The sequence below is a fragment of the Oncorhynchus nerka genome, linkage group LG11 (genome assembly GCF_034236695.1).
Source record: "Oncorhynchus nerka isolate Pitt River linkage group LG11, Oner_Uvic_2.0, whole genome shotgun sequence".
In the NCBI taxonomy this organism is placed as follows: domain Eukaryota; kingdom Metazoa; phylum Chordata; class Actinopteri; order Salmoniformes; family Salmonidae; genus Oncorhynchus; species Oncorhynchus nerka.
Genome location: NC_088406.1, coordinates 58,069,541 through 58,084,459, shown reverse-complemented (window position 1 = coordinate 58,084,459; position 14,919 = coordinate 58,069,541). Strand labels below are relative to the sequence as shown.

General features: G+C 39.8%; 1 protein-coding gene across 1 annotated transcript in view; it reads left to right on the top strand.

Moving 5' to 3' along the window:
- si:ch211-197n1.2 (EF-hand calcium-binding domain-containing protein 6) overlaps positions 1 to 5,867 on the top strand; it is a 70,143-nt gene extending 64,276 nt beyond the window's left edge. Inside the window, exons 16-18 of the mRNA XM_065024689.1 lie at positions 3,112 to 3,284; positions 3,526 to 3,697; positions 4,069 to 5,867. Of these exons, the coding sequence (XP_064880761.1) occupies positions 3,112 to 3,284; positions 3,526 to 3,697; positions 4,069 to 4,308 (585 nt within the window). The 3' untranslated portion in view covers positions 4,309 to 5,867. The remainder of the gene's footprint in view (positions 1 to 3,111; positions 3,285 to 3,525; positions 3,698 to 4,068) is intronic.
- Positions 5,868 to 14,919: the final 9,052 nt, after the last annotated feature.

Sequence of the window (14,919 nt, the reverse complement as noted above, 5' to 3'; positions counted from 1 at the left end):
TGAACATACTTTGGTGTGAAAAGTGCAAATCAATCCCAGAACAACAGCAAAGGACCTTGTGAAGATGCTGGAGGAAACAGGTACAAAAGTATCTATATCCACAGTAAAACAAGTCCTATATCGACATAACCTGAAAGGCCGCTCAGCCAGGAAGAAGCCACTGCTCAAAAACCGCAATAAAAAAACAGATTACGGTTTGCAAATGCACATGGGGACAAAGATTGTCCTCTCAAAAAATGTTCTCTGGTCTGATGAAACAAATATAGAACTGTTTGGCCATAATGACCATTTTTATGTTTGGAGGAAAAAGAGGGAGGCTTGCAACCCGAAGAACCCATCCCAACCGTGAAGCACGGGGGTGGCAGCATCATGTTGTGGGGGTGTTTTGCTGCAGGAGGGACTGGTGCACGTCACATCATGAGAAAGGAAAATGATGTGGATATATTGAAGCAACATCTCAAAACATCAGTCAGGAAGCTAAAGCTTGGTCGCAAATGGGTCTTCCAAATGGACAATGACCCCAAGCATACTTCCAAAGTTGTAGCAAAATGGCTTAAGGACAACAATGTCAAGGTATTGGAGTGGCCATCACAAAGCCCTGATCTCAATCTCATAGAACATTTGTAGGCCAAAATTCACTCAATTTATTGTGGGAACACCCTGTCGTTCTCAAATAACATCAAGGCGGTGGCCCGTTCCTGTAGGTTCATGCTCTACAACATCCGCAGAGTACGACCCTGCCTCACACAGGAAGCGGCGCAGGTCCTAATCCAGGCACTTGTCATCTCCCGTCTGGATTACTGCAACTCGCTGTTGGCTGGGCTCCCTGCCTGTGCCATTAAACCCCTACAACTCATCCAGAACGCCGCAGCCCGTCTGGTGTTCGACCTTCCCAAGTTCTCTCACGTCACCCCGCTCCTCCGCTCTCTCCACTGGCTTCCAGTTGAAGCTCGCATCCGCTACAAGACCATGGTGCTTGCCTACGGAGCTGTGAGGGGAACGGCACCTCAGTACCTCCAGGCTCTGATCAGGCCCTACACCCAAACAAGGGCACTGCGTTCATCCACCTCTGGCCTGCTCGCCTCCCTACCACTGAGGAAGTACAGTTCCCGCTCAGCCCAGTCAAAACTGTTCGCTGCTCTGGCCCCCCAATGGTGGAACAAACTCCCTCACGACGCCAGGACAGCGGAGTCAATCACCACCTTCCGGAGACACCTGAAACCCCACCTCTTTAAGGAATACCTAGGATAGGATAAAGTAATCCTTCTCACCCCCCCTTAAAAGATTTAGATGCACTATTGTAAAGTGGCTGTTCCACTGGATGTCATAAGGTGAATGCACCAATTTGTAAGTCGCTCTGGATAAGAGCGTCTGCTAAATGACTTAAATGTAATGTAAATGTAAGCTTGTGGAAGGTTACTCAAAACGTTTGACCCAAGTTAAGCAATTTAAAGGCAATGCTACCAAATACTAATTGAGTGTATGTACACTTCTGACCCACTGGGAATGTGATGAAAGAAATAAAAGCTGAGATAATTCATTCTCTCTACTATTATTCTGACATTTCACATTATTAAAATAAAGTAGTGATCCCAACTGGCCTAAGACAGGACATTTTTACTAGGATTAAATGTCAGGAATTGGGAAAACTGAGTTTAAATGTATTTGGCTAAGGTGTACTGTATGTAAACGTCCGACTTCAACTGTATAATCTTGGCATTTCAAATCACATTACCAGCTTCAATTAAGCCATTTCATACCAGTTTGAATTGCTTGAAGAAAGTGAATGGATTGGTGTAGCTCTTATCAGAGATCAACTACAACGGGGTATGATTGCATTTCAGAAATACAGGTGCAGTGACCCTTCTATGACCTAAACGAGCACAGTGGGGTCTCATGATGAGCCACCCTCTACTAAAAACCCTCTCGACCAGTGCTGAGGAGACAGGGATTGATAAGACCTTCATTGCCCATGTGTATAGATTTGGGAATCTGTCTTTGAATTTAGCCCAGAAGATAAGTGCAAGCATCTGTGTCAATGTCTTGGATGACATCAAAGTATTTGCTTATCTGAGTAGAGATGCTTGCTTCCCGGGCTGAGTAGCACTGGTTCCTGTGAGTTTGATAACGGGTTAGGAGCCGAGGACATTTGATTGGGGAGAATCCTTGGATCGATCGGTGCCAGCTACCAAATCCAGTGACGTTTCCCCATCCACCATGGTCTCGGGTTCAGTGATCAAGGTGTCTGGAAAACATAAAGGAACAAAACAAACATAATTGATTAGGCTATCACAGAACTTTCCCTAATCTCACTTTGCTTGTAAGATTTTATGCACATTGATAGCTTGCTAGCAAACATCCTCGCCTATTTATTTATTATAGTAGCAGGCTAACAGGATGCAGCAGCAATCTAAATGATCAGACCCGAAACATGCTGTGAGAAGTGATCGGGTAGATTATGAAGTGAGTGAACTGAGACAGCTTGTGTGAAATATGAAGCGAGTGAATGGTGACAGCTTTGCTTTATCCAATCAGAGCAGCAGGACTCACGTACAGCCCGCTTGGGTACCAACGCCCAGCAGCGCATTTGTCTTGGCCCCTTAAATTAGGGGGGAAAAACAGGAAAAAAGGATCTCAATACTTTGCTGTTTGTGATTTTAAAATTCTAATAACTGGGCAATTAGGAAAAGGCAGATTTATCTTTAATTACAAAATCAAACCTCATGGCCTATGGTGGTTCTAGTGTAAGGTCCTTTAATGGCCCAGAAAGTGATCGAGTTTATCCAGAACTGTTGTGTTGTCTCTAAGTGGAACACGTCACTTACGCCCAATCTCTAAGCCTTTAGTTCGTCCTGAGACGCGTCTATTGTGCTTAAGATCCTTTCACAGCAGCTACTAGCCGCTGAAAAATGTGGAGATGTAATATTCCTACATCTTTAGCTTTGCTAATGCCCTTGGCATCCCTCAGCGTATATGTGGACTGTGCTAGCCACTGTTCACATCTGCAGTCTGTCCAGGGTTTTTTCAGGTTAATGTACCTAACCCCATCTTTGGCCCAGGTCAACTTTTTCTCATTGTCGCCATTATTTCCCTCCCTCTACACTGGCCTAGGTGGAGCTGTCATTGGATGAGTTGCGGGCGGAGTTTGAGGAGTTGGATCCTTATAGGACGGGGTTTGTGAGCCAGGAGGAGTTCCAGGAAGTGCTGAAAGGTCTGTGTGTGCACCTCGATGACTACGAGTGGGAGATGCTGGCTCGAAAGTTTGACATCAACAGGGATGGAAGGTGGGTGAATTGCCAGAAATTCTGACTAGTTGACATACAGGATGGCCTATCCCTGTTTAAGTTTTTTACACAAACCTAACATTTTTGCACAAACATAAAATTGCTTCTAGAATCAGAGCATGGATCTGGAACCATCAGACTGATGTTTCATCTGATTGTGCCTCAGCTACATTCCTCAAGTGGTTATGGCCAATGGTTTTGATCCTTATATTGTGAATGAGCAGCAACACTCCATCCTCAGGGTTTCCTTCGTTGAGTTCCTGAGGCCCTTTGGGAGACGGAAACAGCCGTGGAGGCATGGATCCAACATGGCCGGCATACTGCAGTTCCATAACGAAACAGAGGATCTGTCTGCAGAGAAAGGCTCTTCCATGTGTGACCAAGTACCACTGAGCTCAAGACTAAGGAAGAAGGTACACTGACTAACTTTTAATCAGTGCGTTCCACCATAGATTTAGGATATTTCAATCCACTTCCATATCATCATAGACTGCAAGATCTAGTTAAACCCCATTCTGCATGATGAAAACCTTACACTGATTCAATTTCATAATGAGCTTTATCGAATAATTGCTGCTAAAAGAAAATTATAACACTCCTTTGGAAAAAGTTAGAGTTATGCGAGACTTCTTGTATGAGAACCATATTAGTATTGTTTTTTTTCTGAATAATTGTTTTTATTGAGTCACATAAGCAGAACGATTAATAAGAATTACACTATAGTTTTATTAATGTTGCTTTGAGTTGAAAACCTCCCCACCTCCCCATGACACCCTCCACCCAGCTTCAGCGGCAGGGCAAGATTCTGCGTCGGGCCTTCCACAGGCTGGACAGCTCCGACAGTGGCTACCTCTCCCCAGGCGAGTTCCGAGCGGCTCTGCGGCTGTGTGACGTACCCTTGGACCCGAAGGAGTACTACCATGTCTTGGCCGGGCTGGACCGAGACCTGGCAGGCCGGGTGGCCTATCGCCGGCTGATCCAGGACATACGCAAGAGAAGAACCTCTGGGACTAGAGTAAAGTAAAGAGTCATCATCAAATTGTTTTTTCTGGTTGATGTGACGTCAGCTTATACAACAAATTTAAGATGTATTTTCCTGGTCACTAAAAAGATGTCTAAATAACGTCCTTTTACAATCGCCTTACAACCTGACCGTGATGTTACAAAATATGCCAGCTTGTCATTGCAACCAGATTTGCCTGCTGGGCAAATCAGCAGGGGCAATTTGCTTTGCATTAGGTTGTCAAAATGACATACAAACAACATTTAGACATCAAATCAAATGTATTGGTCACATACACATGTTGAGCAGATGTTATTGCGGGTGTGGCGAAATGCTGTACATGACTGTATTTATTTAAGTGTCACTCCACAATAATACAACCCAGCTATCACATAATGTTTTGAGAAACACGTTTCTTAGAGCTTGGTGAAAGTGTGGTTGTCCTGGGAATGGTGCAGGATACCCAGCTAGCACATAACATTCTGAGAATTATGTTATAAATTAAGAAACTAACTAATGTTCTTCTGTGAGAATGCCAGTACTTCAGCATAACGTTTTCTATAGGTTTCCTCATTGTTCTATTTAAAATAATATTCTCAGGATGTTCAGAGAACTTTAAAAAACAACGTTCTTCTGTGGGAATTTCAGTACTTCAGCGTAACATTTTCTGCAAGTTTCTTCATGGTTCTATATAATGTCATGTTCTCAGAACATTCAGAGAATGTTAAGAAACAATGTAGTTGCTAGGACTTTCTGGCAGTGGTCTGAGTGGAAGGGGAAAACTGAAAACTAGCTGTTATTGACAGAGAGGTTTGGAACTCTCGCTCTTAGTAGTCAATTAACTAATTTACCAATCTTTTCAAACACGTCTCACACTAAAAGGGCATTGTCATCATTTTCATGATTTCCCAATATTATTCCAACGTCATAGTGTGAAAATATATACAGTGCCTTCTGAAAGTATTCACACCCCTTGACTTTTTCCACATTTTGTTGCGTTACAGTCTGAATTAAAAATGGATTAAATTGAGATTTGTTTCACTAGTCTACACACAGTACCCCATAATGTCAAAGTGGGATTTTGTTTGTATATTATTCTTTTTTAATATAAAACATTTAAAGCTGAAATGTCATGAGGCAATCAATAAGTATTCAACCCCTTTGTTATGGCAAGCCTAAATAAGTTTAGGAGTAAAAATGTGCTTAACAAATCACAAAATAAGTTGCATGGACTCATTCTGTGTTCAATAATAGTGGTTAACATTATTTTTTTATAACTACCCCATCGTTGTACCCCACACATACAATTATCTGTGAATGTCCCTCAATCGAGTAGTACATTTCAAGCACAGATTCAACCGCAAAGACCAAGGAGATTTTTCAACACCTCGCAAAGGGCACCGATTGGTAGTGTAAAAATAAAAAAGCAGACGCTAAATATCCCTATGAGCATGAGGAAGTTATGAATTAGGATTTGGATAGTGTATCAACAGGCGTCCTTCCTAACTGCTCAGGGATTTCACCATGAGGCCAATAGTCACTTTAAAACAGTTACAGAGTTAAAAGGCTCTGATAGGAGAAAATTGAGGATGGATCAATAACATTGTAGTTACTCCAAAAAGCTAACCTAAATGACAGAGTGAAAAGAAGGAATATATATCCCAAAACATGCATCCTGTTTGCAATAAGGCACTAAAGTAAAACTGCAAAACTTGGCAAAGAAATAAATTTTTCGTCCTGAATACAAAGCGTTATGTTTGGGGCAAATCCAACACAACACATCACTAAGTACCACCCTTCATATTTTCAAGCATAGTGGTGGCTGCATCATGTTATGGGTATGCTTGTCATCGGCAAGTAATAGGACTTTTTTTTTTGGATAAAAATAAATGGAATAAAGCTAAGCACAGGCAAAATCCTAGAGGAAAACCTGGTTCAGTCTGCTTTCCAACAGACACGGGCAGACAAATTAATCTTTCAGCAGGACAAGGCCAAATATACATTGGAATTGCTTACCAAGACGACGTTGAATGCTCCTGAGTGGCCTAGTTACAGTTTTGACTTTAATCGGCTTGAAAATCTATGGCAAGACTTCAAAATGGCTGTCTAGCAATCATCAACAACCAACTTGACAGAGCTTGAAGAGTTTTTGTGCAAATGAGCAAATATTGTACAATCCGTGTGTGCAAAGCACTTAGAGACTTACCTAGAAAGACTCACAGCTGTAATCACTGCCAAAGGTGATTCTAACATGTATTGACTTAGGGGTGTGAATAATTATGTAAATTAGATATTTCTGTATTACATTTTCAATACATTTCCAAACATTTCTAAAAACATGTTTTTAGACATGGCAGTTGATCTTTATCAAGGGATGTTATTCAGTTGTTGAAATGCACCTGCAACAAGGATAGCTCAGATGTGCAAGTACCTTTTTACATTTTAAAGATTAATAAAAAATATAACACCTTGATTAGATAAGTATTCACCCCACTGAGTAAATACATGTTAGAAACACTTTTGGCAGTCATTAGAGGTATGAGTCTTCATGGATAAGTCTCTAACAGCTTTGTACACCTGGATTGTCCATTATTAAAAGAAAAATATTCAAACTCTGTCAAGGAGTTGGGCATCATTGCTGAACAGCCACTTTAAAGTCTTGCCATATATTTTCAAGCAGATTTAAGTCAAAACTGTAACTTGGCCGCTCAGGAATATTCATTGTCTTCATGGTAAGCAACTATAGTATAGATTTCACCTTGTGTTGTAGGTTATTGTCCTGCTGAAATATGAATTCCTCTCCCAGTGTCTGGTGTAAAGCAGACTGATAAAGTTTTCCTCTAGAATTATGCCTGAGCTTAGCTCTATCCCATTTATTTGTATCCTGAAAAACTCCCCAGTCTTTGCAGTTGTCAAGCATAACCGTTTCATGATGCAGCCACCACCATGCTTGAAAATAAGGAGGCAGTTCCTCAGTGATGTGTTGGATTTTCCCAAACATAAGGCTTTGCATTTAGGCCAAAACGTGTATTTTGCAGTATTGAATATTTTTATTCTGTATATTTGTATTATTTTTTTACTCTTTCTTTGAGGTCATTATTGTGGAGTCACTACAATGTTGTTGATCTGTCCACAGTTTTCTCCCATCACAGTCATTGAACTCTGTAGCTGTTTTAAAATCAACATTGCCCTCATGGTGACATCCCTTAGTTTCCTTCCTGTCCTGCAGCTCAGTTCATAAGGACAAAGGTATCTCATGTGTCTGTGTGGTTTAATACATCATCCACAGCATAACTATTATCTTGACCATTCTTAAAGAGATATTCAATGTCTGATTTATTATTTTTACCCATCTATCAATCACTGACCCTCTTTATGAGGCTTTTCCCTGGTCTTTGTAGTTGAAACTGTGCTTCAAGTTCAATATTTGACTGAGGGACCTTACAGATAGATGTTGTATGTATGGGTGACAGAGGAAGCGGTAGTCCTTAAAACATAATTTCAACCTCTATTATTTCACACAGAGTGTGTAGATCAATGACACACAAAAAAAATCACAATTCAATCTATATCAATCCCACTTTGTAACGCAACAATGTGAAAAAAGACTTACGATACCCATTGTATCTGTTTCACTGTTTAAAAATGAAAAAACAATATCTATCTACTCCCCCCAGTCAGAAGTATTTGGACAAATTCACTTGAAGTCTATTAAAGTAGTCAAAAGCTTAGTATTTGGTCCCATATTCATAATTTGTTCATGATTATCCATGTGTTCAGAAACATCTTCTATTCTTATTTACAATCAAAGTTACGCCAAAATGACACAATACATTATTCACCATTCAGTTCCTATTGGGCAAAACATTATCCAAAACACAATGTAAACAAACTTCAAATGGATCCAACAAGTTTGTAGAGTCAATCGTTTGATGTAGTCATTGCGTGCTAGGAATATGGGACCAAATACTTAACTTTTGACTGCTTTAATACACTATTAGTGAATTTTTCCAAATACAAATAATTCTTCAAATGAGGGCACTAGATACATAGGGTTTTCATTTTCAGCGGTTAAACAGATATGTATGAAAATACCCTCATATGAAACATTTGATCTCAAATTCAAAATGCTTGAGGAAAGAGCCAAATGTAAAAAAAAAAAAAAAAAAATTGCTTCACTGTTCAAATAAATGATATGGGGAGTGTATATATTTCAGCCGGATCACCCTTGATACAAGTCAGTATTTGACATCCATCCATGTCTGAGGACAATTGGGAGATGACGTGGAAACCAGCCACAAGGGGCAACAGTGTTATCTTCAAGTAGGTTTCGATTTAGTTATGGCGTTGTATCTGCCTCTGATTCCAAAGGTTGCAAGTTTGAATCCAGCGATAGAAAGTCATTTTTTATATTTTTGTTTTAAGCCTATCCCAAACCTAAACTCTTACCTGTCTCCTGAGTGGTGCAGCAGTCTAAGGAGCTGTCTCAGTGCTAGAGGCATCACTACAGATCACAACCGGCCATGATCGGGAGTCCCATAGGGCGACGCACAATTGGCCCAGCGCTGTCCGGGTTAGGGGAGGGTTTGGCCGGGGTAGGCCGTCATTGTAAATAAGAATTTGTTCCTAACTGACTTGCCTAGTTAAATAAAGGTTAAATAAAAATAATTTTAACGATTGAGACTGTGAGATCTGGTAGATATACAGTACCAGTCAAAAGTTTGTACACACCTACTCATTCAAGGGTTTTTCTTTATTTTGACTATTTTCTACATTGTGGAATAATAGTGAAGACATCAAAACTTGTTGAGAGAATGCCAAGAGTGTGCAAAGCTGTCATCAAGGCAAAGAGTGGCTACTACTAAAGAATCTAAAATCTAAAATATGTATGGATTTGTTTAACACTTTTTTGGTTATTATATAATTCCGTGTCTGTTATTTCATAGTTTTGATGTCTTTACTATTATTCTACAATGTCGAAAATAGTAAAAAAGAAAGAAAGACCCTTGACTGAGTAGGTGTATCCAAACTTTTGACTGGTACTGTACATGTGAGTGAGAAAGACTACTATATACCTAGGATAGGATAAAGTAATCCTTCTCACCCCCCCCTTAAAAGATTTAGATGCACTATTGTAAAGTGGCTGTTCCACTGGATGTCTTAAGGTGAACGCACCAATTTGTAAGTCGTTCTGGATAAGAGTGTCTGCTAAATGACTTAAATGTAAATGTAAATGTAAAGATATCAAATATCCCCCAACAATGCTAACCTTCCCTGTTATTGTAATGGTGAGAGGTTAGCATGTCTTGGGGGTATTGATATTTTTGCATCTGTAGCTTTCTCACTCATCATTATTCACGATTCATTCAGGACTATCCGTAATCATGGTCTAGAAGTGTTTAGAAACATATTCAATTCTTGTTCATGAAAAAAAGTGACTCCAAAATGACATAATACATGATTTACTATTCATTAGTATTCATCTGAAACACAACCAAAAAATACAGCAATTGTTTGTGGTACCAAATATGAAACATTTGACTACTTTAATACACATGGAAATGAATTTGCCCCAATACTTTTTGTCCCCTAAAATGGGGGGACTATGTACATAATGTGCTATACTTTCTAAACAGTTAACCTGATATGGATGAAGAAAACACTCTCAAATTAAAGCTGACTGTCTTTGTATCATTTCAAATCCAAAGTGCTGGAGTACAGAGCCAAAACAACAAATAGTATGTCACTGTCCCAATGCTTTTGGTGCTCATATGTAACAAACACTCCATGTGCTTCAGTTTCCACATTCCTGTAAAGAGGGAACTCTGAAAGAGTGGATTGTGAAATTTCAGTGTGTGATATTAATACAAAAAATGAACATTCTCTAACCAGTGAGACATGCAAAGCTCACTCATTGAGAATCAGTTTACATAACAATACATGTTTTTGGGGGGGATCCTTTGTTTCTGTGTTCAATTTATTATTATTCATGGTGAGTGCTGTTGCTAAATCTTACTCATCTGGCTGAAAAGGGAGTCTTTTTTTCTCCACTAAACTCTGTTTTTAGAGCACGGATTTAAAACCAATATTGGGGCTGTTGGGACCAAGTATTCTTTCAAAAGCCCTCCTCTTTTATCTTATTATCACTTTTCCATCTGCGTGGGCACTTTGTCTTTCTTCCCCTTTTGGTCAGTAGCTGGCGAGGCGATGAACGTTGTCCATTTATCCATCCTCTCGTCCACACAAGGACACCTGCAGACTCCTCACTCTCTTTGCTTTAACTCGCACCCATGGGACACTCTGGCTAATTAGTGTGTGTGTGTGTGTGTGTGTGTGTGTGTGTGTGTGTGTGTGTGTGTGTGTGTGTGTGTGTGTGTGTGTGTGTGTGTGTGTGAAAGTGTACTTGTTGGTGGAAGCAGGAGAGGAGAATGGTAGCAGGGCTCCCTGACCTGGGCAGAAGAGGGGAGAGGGCCTGGGGGAGAGGGGCCTGGGGTGCCCAGCAAGCAGCTTTAGTCCTTCCCTTCCTTCCCTTCTACAGAGAACACTTTGATTTCATGGGGGTGATTATTTTTCTTCCGAATCACTCAAGGATGAAGCCCAAGGAACCAGAGATTGTCCTCCCATTCAGGCCCACCACAATGGGGCAACCCTAGCAAAAACCACTATGAGTTTCTCACTTTCTTTTTTACCTCTCTTTTCTCACCGCTCTTTTGGAAAGCAATGCCATACAACTTACTTAAAGAAAGAGTGAAGGGACAGGGGTTGGGGAGGAGATTAGTTGAGTTATTGAGAGACAAGGGAAGAGCATTTAAGGCACAAGCTGGACAAAATCAGCTCCCTACTGGTCTGAAGACATTTTATTTTCTATGTGAGGGAAAGTCAGAGGCCCTGCCACAATTGAGTTCTCAGAGTCTAGCTAAAAGTTTTTCCAAATTGAAATGGGTCCAAATATTTTTAAAGGAGGGAAAGAAGGCTGAAATGGTCTAAATTTAAATTGAAGGTTCGAAGATTTTTTTTAAAGAATGGCAATAGGACTGAAAATGTACAAAATTTTCATGGAAGGGTTGAAATATACATATATTTTCATGATGGCATAAGACATGGACCATGGTTGAGGCAAGAGCACTTTTTTAGTTGGCTTGCAAATCCAAGGTTGATTTGATCTCTCTGCTGATAAAATGGTTGGGCTAGAGCACTGTCCTCCTCCAATGTTGGATCAACAATGCACACCATGGCTCACTGACAATTGTATGCAAATGAAGGGCAACTTTTAAACCAAGGTGGCCCTCATCTTGTTCTCGGAACTGCAAACCTTAATCCGACCCACAATGATGAATAGTCTACCCTAATTTGCCTAAATAAATGGAAATTATGCAACTTGCCTATGCCGAAACTGTGTGAGAACTCTCATATTTAATCTGTAATCCTTGAAAATCCCATCATGAAAATTCCCCAAATCATAATCTTAAAAAACATTTGCATTACTGGTGTTGTGGAACATTTTCACTTCATTGTCAGAATACATCAAGAGATCTCTTTATTTCTTACTGGCATGAAGAACTGATCTTTTCCCTACTAACAATAGTTCACCCATTATAACCATGAATAACAGTGTAGATACAGACATGGATTGATATTTGTGACAAAAGACTGTTGTTGGTAATTGAAAGCTCGTTGATAAACTTTAGCTTGGCTGAGGGAGCGAGGGGTGAATGGGACCTAACATGCAAGCTTGTTTAAGTTAGGGGCTTAAAGCATGGAGTTGCCCCCCTTCCCAGAAACCCCTGTTTCTCATGATGTTTAACGGACAGAGATGAACCCTTCCCTAGAAGAACCTCCTCTTTGAGAGAGAATGTCGACAAATCGTGTTTGTCATTTGAATTATATTTAAATATAGCTGGAAGTGCCCCTAGAAACCATTGCTTCTCTCTATGTTGAAACAAGGAGATTAATCCTTTCCTTTAGCCCTCAACCCTCTCTGTGTGTGAGAGAGAGTGTCGCATATTCGTATTTGTTATAAGCAATCTATTTAAATATAGGTGGAGAAAACTAGGGAGAGTGCAACCTTGCATGATGGTAAAAGGCCACGGGCCTCACCATATCCTACAATGCCATGCAAATTGGCCACTTGGTGGAGCTATAACAATTTATTTAAAATGCAAACTTTGAAAGGTCATGCACCTCACCCCATCTGTGTGACATAGTCCTGAAATGTGGTACTCATTTCCCTCTCCTCACAGTCAAAAATTTGCCTCATGTCACACCCTGACCTTAGCATTCTTTGTTTTCTTTATTATTTTGGTTTGGTCAGGGTGTGACAAGGGTGGTTTGTTTAGTTTTTGTCTTGTCTAGGGGTTTTTGTACATCTATGGGGTTTTGGTTTGTCTAGGTAAATGTATGTCTATAGTTGCCTAGATTGGTTCTCAATTAGCGGCAGCTGTTTATCGTTGTCTCTGATTGGGAACCATATTTAGGTAGCCATATTCCTTGGTTTATCTGTGGGTTATTGTCTATGTGTAGTTGCCTGTGTCAGCACTTAGTTTATATAGCGGCACATTTGTTAAGTGTTCTTCGTTTATTAAAAAGAAGTATGTATTCTCATCACGCTGCGCCTTGGTCTCCTCTATACAACGACCGTGACACCTCAAGGACCCATAATGTCCACCATGATGGATTTGTAGATGAAACTTTGTCTGTAGCATCTATGGACCAAGCTCTCTCAAGGCAATATTATATAGCACACATGCTAAGGGATATGAGTCTAGCTAATTTGTCTATTAAAGTATGGCTCAGTTTGGCTGCATGGTGACATTATTGGACAGGGAAAAACAGTAATGCAGATTCATTGGCTTATTGCTGCCATATTGTTTGAGCAAGAGTGTTGTAAAATGTTGTGTTCGAAGATGTGCATCCATAGATAGCAGCAGCGCCTTCAGAAAGTATTCACACCCCTGGACTTTTTCCACATTTTGTTGTGTTACAGCCTGACTTTCAAATAGTTTTTTTTATGCCACTGATCTACACACAATACCACATATCAAATGAAATTATGTTTTTAAGTCAAATTAAAAACTGAAATGTCTTGAGTCAACAATTATTCACTACAAGAGTCGATACAAGAGTCCTTCCTAACTTGGAGAGGAAGGAAACCACTCAGGGATTTCACCATGGGGCCAATGGTGATTTTTAACCAGTTACAGAATTAAATGCCTGTGATAGGAGAAAACTGAGGATGGATAAAGAACACTGTAGTTACTCCACAATACTAACCTAAATTACAGAGCGAAAAGACGAAAGCCTGCACATAATACAAATATTCCAAAACATGCATCCTGTTTGCAATAAGTCACTAAATACTGCAAAAAAATGTGGCAAAGTAATTAACTTTTTGTCCTGAACACAAAACATTATGTTTGGGGCAAATCCAACACAACACATCACTGAGTACCACTCTTCATATTTATAAGCATTGTTGACGCTGTGTCATGTTATGGGTATGCTTGTCGTTGGCAAGGACTTTCTGTACAGCACTTTGAGATATCAGCTGATGTACGAAGGGCTATATAAATCAATTTGATTTGATTTGATTTAAGCATAAAAAGAAAAGGAATAGAGCTAAGCACAGGCAAAGTCCTAGAGGAAAACCTGGTTGAGTCTGCTTTCCAACAGAAACTGGGAGACAAATCCACTTTTCAGCAGTACAATAACCTAAAACACAAGCCCAAATGCACACTGGAGTTATTTACCAAGACAACATTGAATGTTCCTGTGGCTGAGTTACAGTTTTGACTTGAATTGTCTTGAAAATCTATGGCAATCTATGGCGACTTTTTAAAAATAATCATGGGAAAATATTGTACTATCCAGGTTTGCAAAAGTCTTAGAGACTTACCCAGAAAGACTCACAGCTGTAATCACTGCAAAAATGATTCTAACATGCAATGATTTAGGGGGTTGAATACTTATCTAATCAAAATATATTAGTGTTTTATTTTCCATTCATAACAAAAAAAAAGTTCGAATTTTTCTTAAACTTTACATTACAAAGTATTTTGTGTAGATCATTGACCAAAAATACAATTAAATCCATTTTAATCCCACTTTGTAACACAACAAAATGTGGAAAAATAAAGGGGTGTGAATACTTTCTGAAGGCACTGTACATATCAAATGTGGTGCTGACTGGTGTAGTGGTTCTGGAGAAGAAGACTTTTAAAGGAGTCAACATCATTAAAAATAGTCCAAAATGTGCATATTGCATGATCTGTTTAATTTGGAGTTTGGATATTTGTCAAGCGTGATAAGGAGCACAGATTTAGCTCATTTTAGGGTGGTGTGTCAAATTTGTCCTGATGGTGGCACATTGGGCCCACAGCTTGAACCCCGGCATTGCTGCTTGCAGCTATATTTTGTTATTTGCATTTGATTTAAATATAGGTGGAGAAAACTAGGGATGGATGGATGGTGCACTGTGAATATGCACTGTTATTAATGGATCACCCAGGAAAGAAGCTTAAATGTCAATCATGGTGTTGGAGTTCAACAGACCATTGCATAAAATTACACTTATTCCAATCACCTATTTTGATGGATAATATGACCAGCTTGTTAATTTGTGTTTAACCAAGAAGA